Source organism: Periplaneta americana, chromosome 13, assembly GCF_040183065.1.
Source record: "Periplaneta americana isolate PAMFEO1 chromosome 13, P.americana_PAMFEO1_priV1, whole genome shotgun sequence".
Lineage (NCBI taxonomy): Eukaryota > Metazoa > Arthropoda > Insecta > Blattodea > Blattidae > Periplaneta > Periplaneta americana.
Window position 1 is genome coordinate 164,309,659 of NC_091129.1, and position 17,970 is coordinate 164,327,628.

Genomic DNA, 17,970 nt, shown 5'->3' on the forward strand with positions numbered 1-17,970 from the left:
TTGCAGACTTTCCCTAAGTAGGTAGCCTATCATCAATTTCGATTTTTCTTCCCGTATTCTGTGTCGGAAACAAAATGTACATGAATCTGAGTCTTTTTATTACTTATTGTTCAATAAGCGAAACTCTATTTCACCCAAAGACATATAGGGGTTAACTGTTCACAATAATCATGCAAAATTGTTGAATGATATATAAAAGAAACGTCTTCGTCTTCGAATAATTAATCTTCTCAAGGTGTTTTACAGTGAAATCAGTGCATGTTCTGCAGCTTTGAATAATTTTCTGCAATAACAATTTATTGTCGTGCTTTATCATCATCATCGAACTTAGATTTAAGATACAAATTAGATTTATTTTAAATGTTATTTTAAGTGATAGTGCTTCATTTAATTTAGGATATTCCCTATTATTATTATTATTATTATTATTATTATTATTATTATTATTATTATTATTATTATTATTATTGTTATTATTATTATTATTATTATTATTATTATTATTATTAATTATTGTTAGTATTAATTATTGGTATTATTAAGTGTATTTTTAATTAACAAGTTTATTATTGTCATTATTGAGTGTAATTAGTTGCCACTGCCACCGGGCATATACCCATTGCAGTGTGAATAAATACATACATACACATCATATCATATTAGACCCTACAGGATCTGTTACGGTCTCATGCCAGCGCTTTCGTGGTCTTCCCAATTTCCTCTTTCCTCGTGGTACATAAGTAAGAATCTGTTTAGGCCATCTAGTGCGATCCATCCTTTCGACATGTTTTTTCCACTGAAGTCGATATTGTTGAACAAAATTAACATAGGATCCATTTTTAGTTCCTGCAATATGTCCACATTTTTACGGTGTGCTTTATAAAAATTTAAAATCATATGAATTTCAATTATCTCACTCCAGAAAAAGCCAAAAGCATGTTTATAAATGGCGATGACAATTTAAGTGATGCTTCTTCAACAAACAAGTCAGTTGGAGAGTTTCTAAATCGGAGATTTAAATGGATAAATATCAAAGATAGGCAATTATTGTTTTCTATAGTAGAAATATTTGCATGTAAATTACATTTTTTAAATAATATGTTTGTATACACACTCTAAGTTCATATCGTTAAAGAAGGCGTAATTTTCAAATAATATTAATTTTATTAACATAGAGAGTAATTAATGTAACTTACAGTTTCTTTACAACATTGAGATGTGCTCATTATCCTTCATTATGTTAAACTCATTATAAGAGGAAAATTGTAAGCTTCATTTTCAACGTTGTTACACAAACTGGCTTGGAGAACATGTGAATCTTGAAATTTAAAACTGGAAAATTTTAATGGGACTCAGGTTTCGCTTTCTAAACAGAATTTCTCGAGCTTCTCGAATGCTATGTCAAAGGATTACAACATGGAAGTCCTTTGAACTCAAGACATCACAGAGAAGCATACAAACAACGTTCAGATATTCAAGAAAGCGCAGTTCTAGGAATGTTGTGGCTCAACGTACACTGTGTATGGAATAAGGAATGGGATAAAAATAATCTTGGCTGGACTTTTTGTGCTCGTAGCGGAGTTCACCAAAGTTAATATATATATTTTTTTCGATAAAATCGATGAACAGATCAGGAATATTGGGAGAGTCAAAATGAGATTTATAAGGTTAGTTGCAGGCTATAGGTACTCGTCGAGATGAAATTAGTAACCTTGCAATAAGAAATGAATTGGGAATATTTGATTTAAAGGTAGAAATAGAAAATAAAAGAAGAATTGGTGGAGTCTTATTTTAAAAATGATCGTAGACGTATGACGAAAGAAGCTCTCGCTTACAAACCCACTAGACGGGATCGGACGACTGAAAAGAAGATGGGAAGATAATAAAATTGTGTGATCGAAACAGATCTTTGGTCCATATGCTATTTATAGTGATAATGATTATGAGGTGTCTCGTGACCAGAATATTGTACGAAATGGAACTATAAAAATTGGAGATTTATCCTTCGAAGAGGTGGAAAAATTCAAATATCTTGGAGCAACAGTAACAAATATAAATGACACTCGGGAGGAAATTAAACGCAGAATAAATATGGGAAATGCCTGTTATTATTCGGTTGAGAAGCTTTTGTCATCTAGTCTGCTGTCAAAAAATCTGAAAGTTAGAATTTATAAAACAGTTATATTACCGGTTGTTCTGTATGGTTGTGAAACTTGGACTCTCACTTTGAGAGAGGAACAGAGATTAAGGGTGTTTGAGAATAAGGTTATTAGGAAAATATTTGGGGCTAAGAGGAATGATGTTACAGGAGAATGGAGAAAGTTACACAACACAGAGCTGAACTCATTGTATTCTTCACCTGGCATAATTAGGAACATTACATCCAGACGTTTGAGATGGGCAGGACATGTAGCACGTATGGGCGAATCCAGAAATGCATATAGAGTGTTAGTTGGGAGACCGGAAGGAAAAAGACCTTTAGGGAGGCCGAAACGTAGGTGGGAAGATAATATTAAAATATATTTGAGGAAGGTGGGATATGATGGTAGAGACTGGATTAATCTTGCTCAGGATAGGGACCAATGGCGGGCTTATGTGAAGGCGGCAATGAATCTCCGGGTTCCTTAAAAGCCGGTAAGAAAGAGAAGAGAATGATTATGAGATAAAAACCATCTGAATAGAGTATGCGCCGAAACAAACAGTACTGAAAATGTTTATTGAACTGAAAATGTGTACAATTTATATAATAAATATGAAGCTGGCCCTCTTCTCTCTACCGTTCTTTATTAAAAAAAAAAACATGTTCAAAATGCTTTCCATTATCTTTCTAACAATACTCATAATGTTCGCGTAGATTTCGAAACATCTTTGCAAATGTATTTGCTTGTTTTCCGAACAGAACCAATACGCGGTAAGTGTGAAATACCACATTCAGTATTCCCAACGTAACACACATAACAATTTCCCTCTTCTTACCGCTTAAGCGCGACATTCATTTTACTGCTTTAGGCTTTTAACATATTATTTTTAGAGACGTTTAACATAGTAATAATTATAAATTGGAAACTTACCACTGCAATTTCACCTAAATTACAATGTTAATTATTGTTTTAAATATTTACAAAAATTAAGTAAAGTCTACTACTCCACGAAACTTATTGCATTCCTGATACAAGTAACATTAAGGAAGCCGTGAAAAAATCAACAAGATTCCAGATGCCGATGTTATTACTGCAGTATGTTATATAAATAATATTGTTAAAATATTAAAATGAAAAATAAATCATTACATAATCTTACCGTTTGTTTTAAGTTCGCATTTATAGACTGGGGAAAAAAGACACGTATATCACGGCCTGCTGGAGTATAGTAAACACAGAAAACATTTTATAGCAACAATGTTGAAGAAAGATATTTTGGTGTTCCGAAGTTGCCGTCATTAAACAGAAACGAAGATGGAGATTTCATTGCAACTAATTAGAAATTCGTCTTTCAGGTATGTAATAAACGATCTTCGCACAAAATAATGTACGATACACGAGCGGTATGTTTGTTTTCATGTTCTCGGAAATTAAAAAAGCTCAACTACGTTTCGCTTTTTCAATCTTTTCCTCGACCATGAAAACGTCAACATACCGCTCTTGTAACGTGTATTACTATTATGACTTATGTGCCTTTTTCCGTCGACCAAATGTATCCATGGAGATGAATGTGACATTCGTCGCTAAACCATATATTAGACAAGAATGTGGAATTCTCGTTTATTGAACCACAGTACACAATTCTGGCGCGAAGATCAATATCACTCAAACGCTTCCCAATCTGGAGTCAATATGCATATCCACGAAGTCCTTTGAACAATCGACGTATGGACGTTGTACTGATACCAATTTTCAAAGTTGTTCGCCGAAGACCAGAGATTTCTTTTCGGAGACTGTCTCACCTGGGTCAGAAACCAGCCGCCCATGATTATCATTATTTATCATAGTAGCAGACCCTCCTTACAGCCTTTTTTTTTTTTTAGTAAGGACTCTTCCTGCACGGCGAAACTTACCAACAACTTGTAACAAAACCGCGTTACTTGGCGGAGCTTTGTGAACCTTATCACGAAACTCATCTGAAACTTGTTTCAAACTAGAGCCATCTGCGCGTGCTAGCCCGTATGTACGGAAATAACACTCTGCAATAAACACTTTTTCAATTATGAGAACCATTTTAACAAATCTTCACTATATTATGTATCAGGGGCGGGCGCAGGATTTTTTTTCGGGAAGGGATTTGAGGAGATAGTAAAAATGGAGTAATGAGAAGTAAGTTTGTATACTCACAATTTGTTTCCGAGTCACAAACATTTACAAGTTGGCCTGAGTAGCGTAGTCGGTATAGCCTTCTGTGCTCGAAGTTGCGGGTTCTACCCCAACCCAGCTCGATGGCATTTAAGTGTGTTTAAATGCGACAGGCCTTATATCAGTCGATTTACTGGCATGTAAAAGAAGTCCTGAGGGAAAAAATTCCGGTACACCGGCGACGCTGATATAACCTCGGCAATTGCGAGAGTTGTTAAATAAATCATAATTTTTCAATTTTAACATTTACAATGACTGCAATACAAAAACAATGACAAAATGACATTTACAGAAGAAGGCGACGAGGCTTCTTAGACATTTCATCCAGTACTTCATGAGCTTTTACTTCTACATTTCTATGTATATACGTCAAGGCCAGTCCACTTAATCTGTCTGCTCCCATCGTGCTCCTCAAGTAAGTCTTCAAATACCGCAAAGTTGAGAACGACCGTTCTGGTGTTGCTGTAGTTACAGGCAACGTGTGCCTTGCGAGTGCAGGGAAAAATAATTTCATTGCACCTGTTCAAAGATGATATAAAATCAGTAGGTATTAGGTGAAGATTTTTGTAATCAAGGACATTTCTTCTCCACATCTTCAATTCATTGACGAAAGACTCTGGTGATGCATCAACATCATTGGGCCACTGATTTACTACAGCCTCAACAGCAGTTTCTAAATCTTCATCTGATGCTCGCACTATGTTTTTAGGCAGCAAAGTTTGTATGGACGTTAGGATTCTTTTATGATTTAAAAACCTGTCCTTGAGCTGACTAATGAAATAGTCTAAGAAGAGAAGGAAACTTAAAAGCATAAAATACTCTTCATGACTCTCTGTCTTGAAGTAAGAACGCTGTGTTTGTCTTCTTGCAGTTCTTTGAATTTAACATTTTAGCAAAGAGAATTTACGTGGAAAACTCTCTAATTCCTATGTACATTCACGAATTAAAATTAATATTTTTGTTTCTTGTTTCGTATTTTTCTCAAAATTTCGGGAGGGGATATATCCCCTTAATCCCCCCCCTTGTATCCGCCCCTGTTATGTATCAACAATGCGGGAATGAGTTCAGATAAACAAACTTCATCATGGCTGGATATGATACGTTCATGCGCAGTATCAGTACGAGAATTTCAGTTTGTTTTGGCGCATTCCGTATAAACAAATAACTTGGGCATCCCGCAATATAATATCAGCATGGCGTCAGGCGTTTCATATAACGATTTAAAAATTTCCTGATAGTAAGAACCACATTAAATAATTCTAAAAGATACTGCAGGCCCCCTGAACTGTGTTGTTGTCCTAATGTAGGCCTCTTTTATCATATTTTTAAGTAGGCCTACTTTAAGCTGTTCATTCATACTACTGTCCATCGTAGAGGTTGACAAAGATCGTTCAGCACAGTAACTACACGGTCATTTTGTGCATACTAATCCTCGCCTCTCCTGTGGCTCCAGAGCTGGTTTTCCACCCGGTGGCCAGTATTCGATCCCCGGCCAGGTCGTCATGGAAAAGACAGACGGTGGAGATACTCCCGCTTCCTCCATCATTCCACAACACACTCCATTTCCTCATTTCATTTATCGTTTGTAACAAATAAGTATAGACTTGAGTGAGTGTTGGAAGTAGTACTGGGTTCCAGTAGGCCACTGATATAGGACGGACATGGAGCTCGTCAGAGGATGGGAAGTGGCTCTGCCAGAGCTGTCACGTGTCAGCATCGGGTTCAAAATGCCATGCAGGGCACCTTTCGAACATTCACCGCATAATCGCATATATATAAAGCACACAATGGCCGAAAACAAGTGCAAGGATCCGACCCGACGTCGTCCATCGAAAAGCCCAGCATAATAATATTGCTCTAGATCAGAGGTCTCCAAAAAGCGTATCGTATTCGTGCTCTCGATGCTGCCCGCCGAACACAGTGTGCTGTAAGGCTAGAGAAGGGGAAGAGACTCGTACCTCAACAGATGGGAGCGATCAGTGGGGGATCGCGGCAACGGTCTGCTTATGTTTACAAATGATAACATCAAAAGAATATATTTTGTATATTATTTTGACATATATGAAGCTGGAGCCCCGTCTGTTGCTATTGACACAAGCCATTGCAAATTCAACCTCTTCTGTTCTATGGTGCCTTTCAGTGCCTGGAAAAGATCTTCTCCAGTTGTATTTTGTAATTACATCTAGAAGACATTCAGACACAGTAAAATGTTCATTAACTCCTCGAATGAAAATGGCCAGGTGAGCTTTGTCATTTCTATCTGTGCTTTCGTCCAATGCAAGTGAGTAAGCTACAAATTGGTTAATTGTGGTTTCGACTTCAGATTCAATTACATTTGCAATCTTGAAATTCCTTCTTTGAACTGTAATTGGAAACAATTTAATTTTCTTAAACTTTGACTTTGTTCTGGACACAGTATTTTAGTAGCGTTCTGTATGCACGATTTTACAAATGATTCTTCTGTAAAGAGTTTCATTGATTTTCCAATATTCCAAGCTAAAACATAGCCAGCAGAAAGCTTTTTTTTGTTTAAGACTGAGGACACGTGTGTGATTTATGTTTGTATTTTCTTGTTTTATATTTATCAAAATAGTTGTAGGCCTATGCAATTCACCTAAAATTAAACGAAAAACTGTTTGTCATGCGGAACTGAGTGTAAACGTATTGTAATATACTGATTATTATGTATAACCAACAGTTATACAGATAGCCCCAAAATAAATTATTTTCACATGTCCAACATGCCTGTAATTGTATGATATTCTTTGTGAAGAGTCGAGTATTGTCATCGAATGTTGAATTTTAACGCAGCCTTAAGAATTTTAGAACAAATTAAACATTTCACATTCTCCCCACTAACTCAAAAAAAAAATGTCTCTTCCTATTCATCCTTGAATGCACTGCGTCCATGATTAGAAGACATTGTGAAAAGATGGAACACGGCGACCAACACAGTGATAATGGCAGTCCGCCACTGCTCTTCGTTTACGCATAAACATTGAGTACAGTACAGGTGGGGATGGGTGAGGCGGAGCGCGCTCATTACGTACTGGCTTCGGTTCCGTTCAGGGGCTTACTCGCGAGTACGCTTTTGGCGTCGTCTGCTCTAGACGATCACAGGCTTAACACAACATAGCGAGGCTCTTGCAATCTCATAACCATCGCCACATACTGTATAAAGAGCAGATTTCTTAAACTGTTCTGTACATTGGTGAATATTTATCTTTGACGTAAAACTTCCTCCTTAAATTCTTCTGACCACTACAGCTCGTCCTAGTTCTCAAAATATTTATCTTTGTATTTCCCTTGTTCTCGATTGCTTTCCCTTGTTCTCCTATTCCCCTTGTTCTCCCTGTCTTCTCCTTGATTTTCTTCTATTCTACGTGTTCTGCTTGCAATTCCCTTAATATTCTTCTCTTCTACTTGTTCTTATTGTATTCCTCCTGTTCTCTTTGTATTCGTCTTATTATATGTCTCTTTTTGTATTCTTGTTCTCTTCTTGTCCTTATATTATCCTTATTCTGCTTGTATTGTCCTTGTCTCCTTGCCTTTCCCTCGATCTCCTAGTATGTCCCTTGTTACCAAAAAACAAGGAAAATGTTCCTCTTGTATTCTCCTTATATTCTCCTCGTTCTCGTTGTATCCCCCTTGTTCTCATATTTCCTTAGTTCCTCTTATATTTCCATCGTTCTCCTTGTATTCTCCACGTTCTCCTTGTAATCCCCCTGTTCTCCTTGTATTCCCCTCATTCTCCTTGTATTCCCCTCGTTATCCTTGTATTCTCTTTGTTATTCTTATATTTTCCTATCTTTTTGTATTCCCCTTGTTCTCCTTGTATTCCTCTTGTTCTTCTTGTATTCCCCTCGTTATCCTTGTATTCTCTTTGTTATTCTTATATTTTCCTATCTTTTTGTATTCCCCTTGTTCTCCTTGCATTCCCCCTGTTCTCCTTATATTCCCCTTGTTCTCCTTGGGTTCTCCTTGTGCTCCTTTTATTCCTCTCCTTATCCTTGTATTCCCCTCGTTATCCTTGTATTCTCTTTGTTATTCTTATATTTTCCTATCTTTTTGTATTCCCCTTGTTCTCCTTGTATTCCTCCTGTTCTCCTTATATTCCCCTTGTTCTCCTTGTATTCCCCTTGGTCTCCTTGTATTCCTCTTGTTCTTCTTACATTTTCTTTGTTCTTCTCTCCTTGTTCTCCTTTCGTGCCAGTGCTCACCTTGTTTTCCTTGATTTCCATCTGTTTTCCCTATCTTCCCCCTTCTCTTTGTCTTCCCTTGTTTTCCTTGCCTATCGTTTAATATCTTTGCCTGACTCTTGTTGTCCTTGTATTCATCTTTCCCAAACGTAGTTCTGCGTAAATCTCTGCAGCATATTAAAGCTATGTCCCTGTCGACAGGTTGTCACGCCCACAAGACGTTCCACGTAATGACATGCAGGGCAGCAAAGCTATTTACCTATCGATTTTTTTTCTTTTGGGGCAGGTCATTTGCATGTGATGTTACCGAAGATTGTACTACGTCTATGAATTCAATAAGGAGGAAAGCACGATGTAATGAATATGTTCATGGAATGATTTTTTAAATATTTTATTTCATTAATAAATTTATATAAAGATTTTAAACCTCTACTCGGTACAAACATATTAATTAATGCGGTATCTTCCTTTCTTTCCATTAGGGATTTTTAATCGTATTCTTGGTTTGAATGATAAAAACGGGAGAACTTCAATAAATCCCTTGTCCTCCGGTCTTGTCTAGTACTTCCATTCCAGCCGAAACCAGGAATTGAACCCGAGTCGCTAGAAGATCACCCGCTTTAACACTGATCTACCAGTGGAACTAAAATCATAAACAATGTAAAAATTATAAATCGAATGTTAACAAAATAGCTTACCCAATTCGTAATGAATTTGTATAATTTATAATATAATTAATACCGTCTACTCAACACAAATGTAAAAAAAAAAAAAAAAATGGTTTGTTAACGAGTCCTAACTTAAGTAAAACTATGGTTAGCTCTTTCTCGCATCATAAATGCACTATTCTGCGGACATGTTTTTGCGGACGACTGTATCGATTAAAACCTACAGATGTCTCTACCTGGCAATGCTTCGTGGAGCTGCAGAGTACTCTAGCTAACAAGGCAGGACAAAGATAAATGTGTATTTTATTAGGACTTATAATCCTGGAGTGCTAAGGGATACGGAGGAAACTTACTAGGCCTACCATAAAGTACTTAAATTTAGATGGCATGCATCACATAGGCCTAACACGTGGTTACAGCAAAGCAATGTGTTTTAAAAAGAAATTAATCAAGTTGAGAACATGCCAGATTCCACTGGGAGGAGTAACACACGTGGGGTATATCTCTTACCTATTGTCCGGCTTCCATACATTAGGACGTCAGTCGTGAAGAAGTAAGTAAAGAAAGGTGATGTTGGTTTGAGTATGTGGTAAAGAAAATTGATTGTGCAACAGTGGCGCATTTAAAGATTGTTTTTCTTTAATTAAGTGTGGGATAGTGCTAAAGGATAAAATGTTTAATTGCTTTCACAACCATTGTTTATTGCATCGGCCCTAATGTTTTCATTCAGTTAATACAAAACCAAAAAAGAAGATAAAGTATAATTGTCTTCCCCTATGACTCACTAGTTTAGTGGTATTTGCAGTCAATAAATCGGATCCGGTTTCTATTTTCTGCAAGGCAGACACATTATTCTCTCGTGTCTAGTGACAAGCCACGACAAATATCGATTGCAATGGTGATATTGTCCGCACAGTCTATCTTGGCAGTTGCGTACCAACGTAGCGCTCTCTGCCTTCCCTGCAGCTGTCTGTTGTGTACCTGCAGTTTCTTAAGCAGTCGTACTGACTGTTAAATAAAAAAGAGTAGGCTCGTTTGCGCTTCTACTAGTAACTCAGCGAAAAGCGTGCAATAACGACCAGTGTTGCCAATTCAGCGGTTTTCCCGCTAAATCTAGCTTTTTTGGATAACCGTCTCGCGGGTAAAATTGTATTATCCCGCTTAGCGGGAGTGGGTCCCTATCACCACGGCATGGCGCGTCCTCAGGTTGCGGATAGAGGAGACGGCCTCCAGATATGGAGGGTAGCTGCGAATATATTGAATAAGCAGTCGCGGACAGCCGATGAGGGGTGGTCCTCCAGCTTGGGGGTTGGGCGAAGGGCTAACAACCTTCACCGTAAAAAACAGCTTGTTACAAATCCTTCAAATAAGCCTAGGAATGGGACACACGGGAATTTTACTGGAAGCAAGTAAAGAGATAGGTTTGGAAGTAAATCCCGAAAAGACAAAGTATATGATTATGTCTCGTGACCAGAATATTGTACGAAAAGGAAATATAAAAATTGGAAATTTATCTTTTGAAGAGGTGGAGAAGTTCAAATATCTGGGAGCAACAGTAACAAATATAAATGATACTTGGGAGGAAATTAAACACAGAATAAATATGGGAAATGCCTGTTATTATTGGGTTGAGAAACTTTTATCATCCAGTTGCTGTCGAAAAATCTGAAAGTTAGAATTTATAAAACAGTTATATTACCGGTTGTTCTGTATGGTTGTGAAACTTGGACTCTCACTTTGAGAGAGGAACAGAGACTACGGGTGTTTGAGAATAAGATTCTTAGGAAAATATTTGGGGCTAAGAGGTATGAAGTTACAGGAGAATGGAGAAAGTTACACAACACAGAACAGCACGCATTGTATTCTTGACCTGACATAATTAGGAACATTAAATCCAGACGTTTGAGATGGGCAGGGCATGTAGCACGTATGGGCGAATCCAGAAATACATATAGAGTGTTAGTTGGGAGGCCGGAAGGAAAAAGGCCTTTAGGGAGGCAGAGACGTAGATGGGAAGATAATATTAAAATGGATTTGAGGGAGGTGGGATATGATGATAGAGAATGGATTAATTTTGCTCAGGGTAGGGACAAATGGCGGGCTTATGTGAGGGCGGCAATGAACCTCCGGGTTCCTTAAAAGCCAGTAAGTAAGTCAGCGGGAATACTAGCGGTTTTTAATCTTTAGTGTTTCTGAAATGAAATTCATATTAGAATTATTGTTATTTTTTGCATAGATAAGTCTATGACGTAGTGCAGAGGGCGGCCACTAGAGGGAACCCAAGAGTTGGAGCTTAATCTGAGACGATTCTAACCGGCGTCGGAGTTGTATCCGGTGTGGCTTAGTGGATAAAGCATCAGCACGTAGAGCTGAAAACCCGGGTTCAAATCCCGGCGCCGGAGAGAATTTTTCTCCGTTCCATTACTCTTTCATCGTATGCTTAAATAATATTATTTGTGTAAGACGTATACCGTGGCAGTGTTGACTATGATCTATGGTGTTGACTATTACACGTTTTATAAATATGGAGTACTGGAAATTAGATATGATTACTGGGAGAGCTATATGTTCACCCAACTCACCCCAAATACTTGTACATGCCATACATAATAAAATCGATATGCGTGAATGAAGAACACGGCCATATTTCGTGAATGTGACGTATTTGAGGGAGAAAATTGAGGGGGTTTCATTATCGCCAACATAGTATCTAATAATACTACACACCTAGTCTAATCTAAGCTAACCTCTCACATAATACTACACACCTAACATGACCTAACCTGTCACATAATATTACATAGGCCTACCTGTGGTATAACATTCCTCACATTTAGTATAATTTCGTTTGCATATATTGCCATATCTGGTATATTCCGTGTCGGCTGCAACCTAGTGGAAGTGGATCGTGATGTCGGGGAGAAATTTTCGTCATTACATTTAGTTCGTTCAGGGTATGTTTTGTAAAATAACGAATATGTTAATGTAGTGATAATTCCATATATAACTTATAGTGCAATAAGAATTGAAATGTTTCGTGACTGTGATAAAAGTGTTCAAAATTGCTTTATAGCGCCACATTGGCAATGATACAAATGTGCAATATTCGTTACATTGGCGGGTGGATACTCTACCTTCACCTATAGTTATTATTATTATTATTATTATTATTATTATTATTATTATTATTATTGTTAAATTGAATAATAATAAATACCCATTCAAATCTAGAGATTTTTGTTAGAAAATTGCGGGTTTTCGAAAGCCACCTAGCGGGATTATATGAACAACTGTTGGCAACACTGATAACGACGGCCCATCATTCAGTGAATCTGTTTGCCTGTCATTCCCTCTTATAATGACTGATTCTTTGATTATGTGACGAAGCGACTTATAACAACAGCAACGTTGCTACACATTCTATTTCGTTTATAACGCTGTAAGAAGATGTGGAAGATGAATATTATTTTCTAAAAATAAATAAATAAATAAATAAAAATTAAAAAAAAAGTAATTCATTCTTCTAAATTTTCAGCGTTACACCACATTCTAGTATATACAGACACGAAGCTTGAGTTGTGAGGGTACTAGGAACAATAGACTGTGACGGTATTATTTCGCATTGTCTGTTATGAGGCGATAGTAGCGATCCTATTGGTTAGCTACTATCCATAGATGCATACGAGTATTTACTACATATTGAGCTTCGTGACAGTATATACTAAACTGTGGTTATACTGTAAAATTAATAAAACACAAGTAATAGAAACAAAATTAAGAATGACCTATACACCTTAAACACTTTAGTCGACCTGGTTGGCGAGTTGGTATAGCGCTGGCCTTCTATGCCCAGGGTTTCGGGGTTGTGCTTAAATGCGACAGACTCATGTTAGTAGATTTACTGGCATGTAAAAGAACTCCTGCGGGACAAAATTCCGGCACATCCGCCGACGCTGATATAACCTCTCCAGTTGCGAGCGTCGTTAAATAATTATTAACATAACACAAACACTTTAGCCACAACACAACTAGACTGTGTTTTGAAACCTTAGTTCAAAATTTCTATAGGCCTATAGGTTCTTGAAGATTGTGGAATTACGCCCTTAAACCAGTCTCACGTATGCAAATTCATTATCTTCATCTCTAAGCATTTTTAAGCTGTATCAGTGGGCTTAGTAATGTTAATGCAGTGCGTTCGTAGCGCCGCCGGGCCATCCAAGCCGCCGCGGAGAGACAGAATGGAGAAAATACTGAAATGGAAGAACCTGATAAAAGGGAGTATAATACCAGTCACTAAAATCATTATTTCAATTTCATTCTAATCTATAGAGCGAATCAATTTGCCTATTTTATATTGAACATAGAAGTACTTACAGAAAATACGGTCCGGCCGAGCTACGAACCACTGTATTCGCAGTTCCGCATTTTTTGGTCTCTCTATTACAACAGGTAATCATGTCACATGGAACATAATATTATCCACATCAAGTATCAATAGCATACTGTCAATTTGGTTTCAAGTTTCATTCTGTGCTCAAACTTCAACATTTATGAAAATAAGGAATACCATAGGGTGATATCTTGATGTACCTTTCAAAAGCAGAATTTTCAAACATAGTAATTATATAGCATTAAGCATATTCACACCCTGCTAGTTTAATTTACTTACTACACTACTAAGATTTTTAAATCATCCGTCCTCAAATGAGTTTGACCACTGGGATCCGGAATTAACAAACATAAAAGATGAAGGGAAATGAAACGAGCAAAATAATGATTCGATTTGTACGTTAAAATAAAAATGTACGTGTTAACATATAGATGATAGCGGAGAATTTGAAGAGAGGCCTTCAGAATTCCCATTACAATCTTATGAACCTCATAAAAGGGAATTTGAAAGGATTTAAGGATATTACATGTGAATTTTGGTAAACAACCCCTCGCTCCAAATAGTAAGCCTGTAACATCCCAGTTGTAAAGCGAAATGGCATATTTTTCACTGAGGTATGGAAAACAAGGTACATATTTAGCTCGCTTGTCATCATTTACTCCTACGTGAAAATTTAATAATATATATAATTATTGCAAGTTATAATTTCATCTGTGTCTAATATGAACATTATGTAAACAGTTGAGTCAGTGCACGACTAATTATAATGTAATATCTATTTTTTCTAGTAGGAACCATGTTTGCTAGTCCGAATATTACTTCATTCAACTTACTTTTCGTAACCAGTATTCAGTATGTATAATAAGACACTTGTGTTGATCTGATGATGGCAAATAATTGCCGGAAACGTTAATCCAATCAATAAATGTGACATAGTTAATAATTAAGACTACACTTTACTTGATAAACAAGAAGACGGACCCTATTTAACCTATATTCATCTAAGGTAGTCACAAGCTTTGTAACTTCTCTTTTTTAATATGTATAACCTTGGTGGATCTTGTTTTCATAACAGATATTACTTATTCGAATAATTTCAAGGAAAAAATTGTTCCGGGGCCGGGTATTTAACCCGGGACCTTTGGCTGAGCGCGCCAACTTCTACCGACTGAGCTACCCAGGGACTGTAACACACCGGCTCAATTTTTCACCTTTATATCCACACACCTCAAGTGGGCTGACAGACCGTCAAAGTCCCAACATTGAGTGATTCTGTTAATATACTTGTAATGCCTTTGTACTATTCATCGTAACTTTCTCCTCTTTGCAGGCCTCTACCTATACATGTTGGTTGTGGAGACATTCACAGGAGAAAACATCAAGTTACGTGTGTACGTCATCATTGGCTGGGGTAAGTGAACACGTAAAATAATGCTTAATTACCGAATAACAAAAAATTTGAAATAAACGTAGCTACCGAAATAATTATTCTATCTTGAAATCCGACTTCAAAACAAATGTCTCTAGCTGCTTTCCCTTCATGCTCATAATTCAAAGACATGGTGAAGAAATTTGAAACTATAATTATAATACGCCTATGAATCGCTTTCATTTACCTACGTAATCTTGTTATTCTAAACCAAAATTGAGTAATGATACATGAGCTACCAATAAACGAGAGCGTATAAAAATTCGACATAATTTGCTTGCATTGTCTACGTACACTTGTGACAAACTGTTGAACCAGCAGACATACCATGCTGTACATCACTGAATACATTAAACGCACAAATAGCGCCACCTATTATCTTACACATTAAGCGATTAACAAGTAAGCTTAAGTGTGGTTGTATGAGCAATGTGAACTTTTATTAGGTACGGTATGTTACAATGAAAATAATAAATAAGATTCAAACTTTGTACATGCCAGTATTTCTTTTGAAATCATATATTTACTAGGGGATGATACGTAAATGTGTCTTCAGTGTGCACTGCTTAAGATTGGATATTAAAGAATTAAACATTTAACTGTTTAGAGATCTTAGTAAAGTCTACTTTCTGTGTTCATTAACATTGGATATTAAAGAATGAAATATTTAACTGTTTAGAGATCTTGGTAAAGTCTACTTTCTGTGTTCATTAACATTGGATATTAAAGAATTAAACATTTAACTGTTTAGAGATCTTGGTAAAGTCTACTTTCTGTGTTCATTAACATTGGATATTAAAGAATGAAATATTTAACTGTTTAGAGATCTTGGTAAAGTCTACTTTCTGTGTTCATTAACATTGGATATTAAAGAATTAAACATTTAACTGTTTAGAGATCTTGGTAAAATCTACTTTCTGTGTTCATTAACATTGGATATTAAAGAATGAAATATTTAACTGTTTAGAGATCTTGGTAAAGTCTACTTTCTGTGTTCATTAACATTGGATATTAAGGAATGAAATATTTAACTGTTTAGAGATCTTGGTAAAGTCTACTTTCTGTGTTCATTAACATTGGATATTAAAGAATGAAGTATTTAACTGTTTAGAGATCTTGGTAAAGTCTACTTTCTGTGTTCATTAACATTGGATATTAAAGAATGAAATATTTAACTGTTTAGAGATCTTGGTAAAGTCTACTTTCTGTGTTCATTTTAAAGCGGTCCACATAAGTTTCAAATTGTCCATGCCATGATGGAAATTATGCAATTGGTCTAAATATAGAATGTATTTTAATCTATCATATATTGTGGGGAAAATATTTATCTTCTGGCAGAACCATTGATTCTCAACATAAAATTGTAAATGAAATGGAGCGTCCGTATGTCTTCAAAAAGGATTATTAACTGTTCCTTAGGAAATCTTGGCAACATGCCTAACAATTCTTCACATTGAGCACTCCAACAAATATATTTATTACTTTCCAATATAATTTTAATTACAGTTAGAATACAGAGTAAGAAGTGGCATAAATTATCGCACTTTCCTGCTATACTATCCATAGCGAGATCCCCAGATTAATTCAACGCATATCTGTATGGCCACAGATACAACAAAGCAATTTCATCGTATCAAAACACAATTCATGACGTTTGCTCATTTTAATGGACCTTAGCAAATGTGTCCCTCGTTGCTCACGCAATGTCAATTCTGTGTTCGAATAAGAACAATAGTAATATGCGTTACAAGAGCGATATGTTGAAGTTTTCATGTTCGAGGAAAAGTTTGAAAAAGCGAAACGTAGTTGAGCTTTTTTAACTTCCGAGAATTGAAAGAAAACATACCGCTCGTGTATCGTACATTATTTTGTGCGAATATCGTTCATTACATACCTGAAAGAGGAATTTGTAATTAGTTGCAATGAAATCTCCATCTTGGTTTCTGTTCAATGACGGCAATGACGGCAAAACAAAAATATCTATCTTCAATATTGTTGCTTTAAAATGTTTTCTGTGTTTACTATACTCCAGCAGGCCGTGATATACGTCTGTCTTTTTTTTCCCCCAGTCTATGGAATCTTGTTGATTTTTTCACGGCTTCCTTTATGTTACTTGCATCAAGAATGCAGTAACTTTAGTGGAGTTGTAGAGTTTACTTAATTTTTGCAAATATTTAAAAACAATAATTAACAGTGCAATTTAGATGAAATTGCAGTGGTAAGTTTCCAATTTATAATTATTACTATATTGAACGTCTCTCAAAATAATATGTTAAAAGCCTAAAGCAGTAAAATCAATATGTCACTTAAGCGGTAAGAAGAGGGAAATTGTTATGAGTGTTAGGTTGGGAATACTGAATGTGGAATTTTAGACTTTCCGCAGATTGGTTTTGTGCGGAAACCAAGCAAATACGCACGATCTCGCACAAAGTACTTTTACATATTTCAGACTGAGTTCTTCGACATATGATCTTTCAAATCCGAAGTGATGTGAAGAGTTGCCCTTAAATTTAAACCCAAAGAAAGAAATTCAGTAAAGTCAGATAAGGAAATCGTGGAGGCCTTGCATTGCGTCTATCACTTCTAATCCATCTTTCAGGAAAAACGTAGTGGCACTTTGACGTCTTGGGATATGTGTAATAATTTAGACTCCATAACATTTTGTTGCAGGCATGTTGTACTTTTGAAAATCTCTTCAATAAGGATAGAAACCTACCATGATTTTGCCACGCATAAAAGAGCACGTGATATTCACTTTTCATGCTCTGTGCAACATGAGGATTTTGTGAACCCCTACATATTTAATATATTCACATAATTGCTAACGTGAAGTGTTGCTTTAAGGAAAAAACATGGTTGCTAAGGAAATAATAATTTTTGTCTGCTTCTTGTAGGCCTTTAAAACGAAATTAATAACATGATTCATAATCGCAGAATT

The 17,970-nt window shown here is 36.3% G+C and overlaps 1 protein-coding gene across 1 annotated transcript in view; it reads left to right on the forward strand.

The window, feature by feature from the left end:
- Dh44-R1 (Diuretic hormone 44 receptor 1) overlaps nucleotides 1-17,970 on the forward strand; it is a 1,227,197-nt gene that overhangs the window by 890,913 nt on the left and 318,314 nt on the right. The window contains exon 9 of the mRNA XM_069844580.1: nucleotides 14,934-15,014. Within this exon, the coding sequence (XP_069700681.1) occupies nucleotides 14,934-15,014 (81 nt within the window). The remainder of the gene's footprint in view (nucleotides 1-14,933; nucleotides 15,015-17,970) is intronic.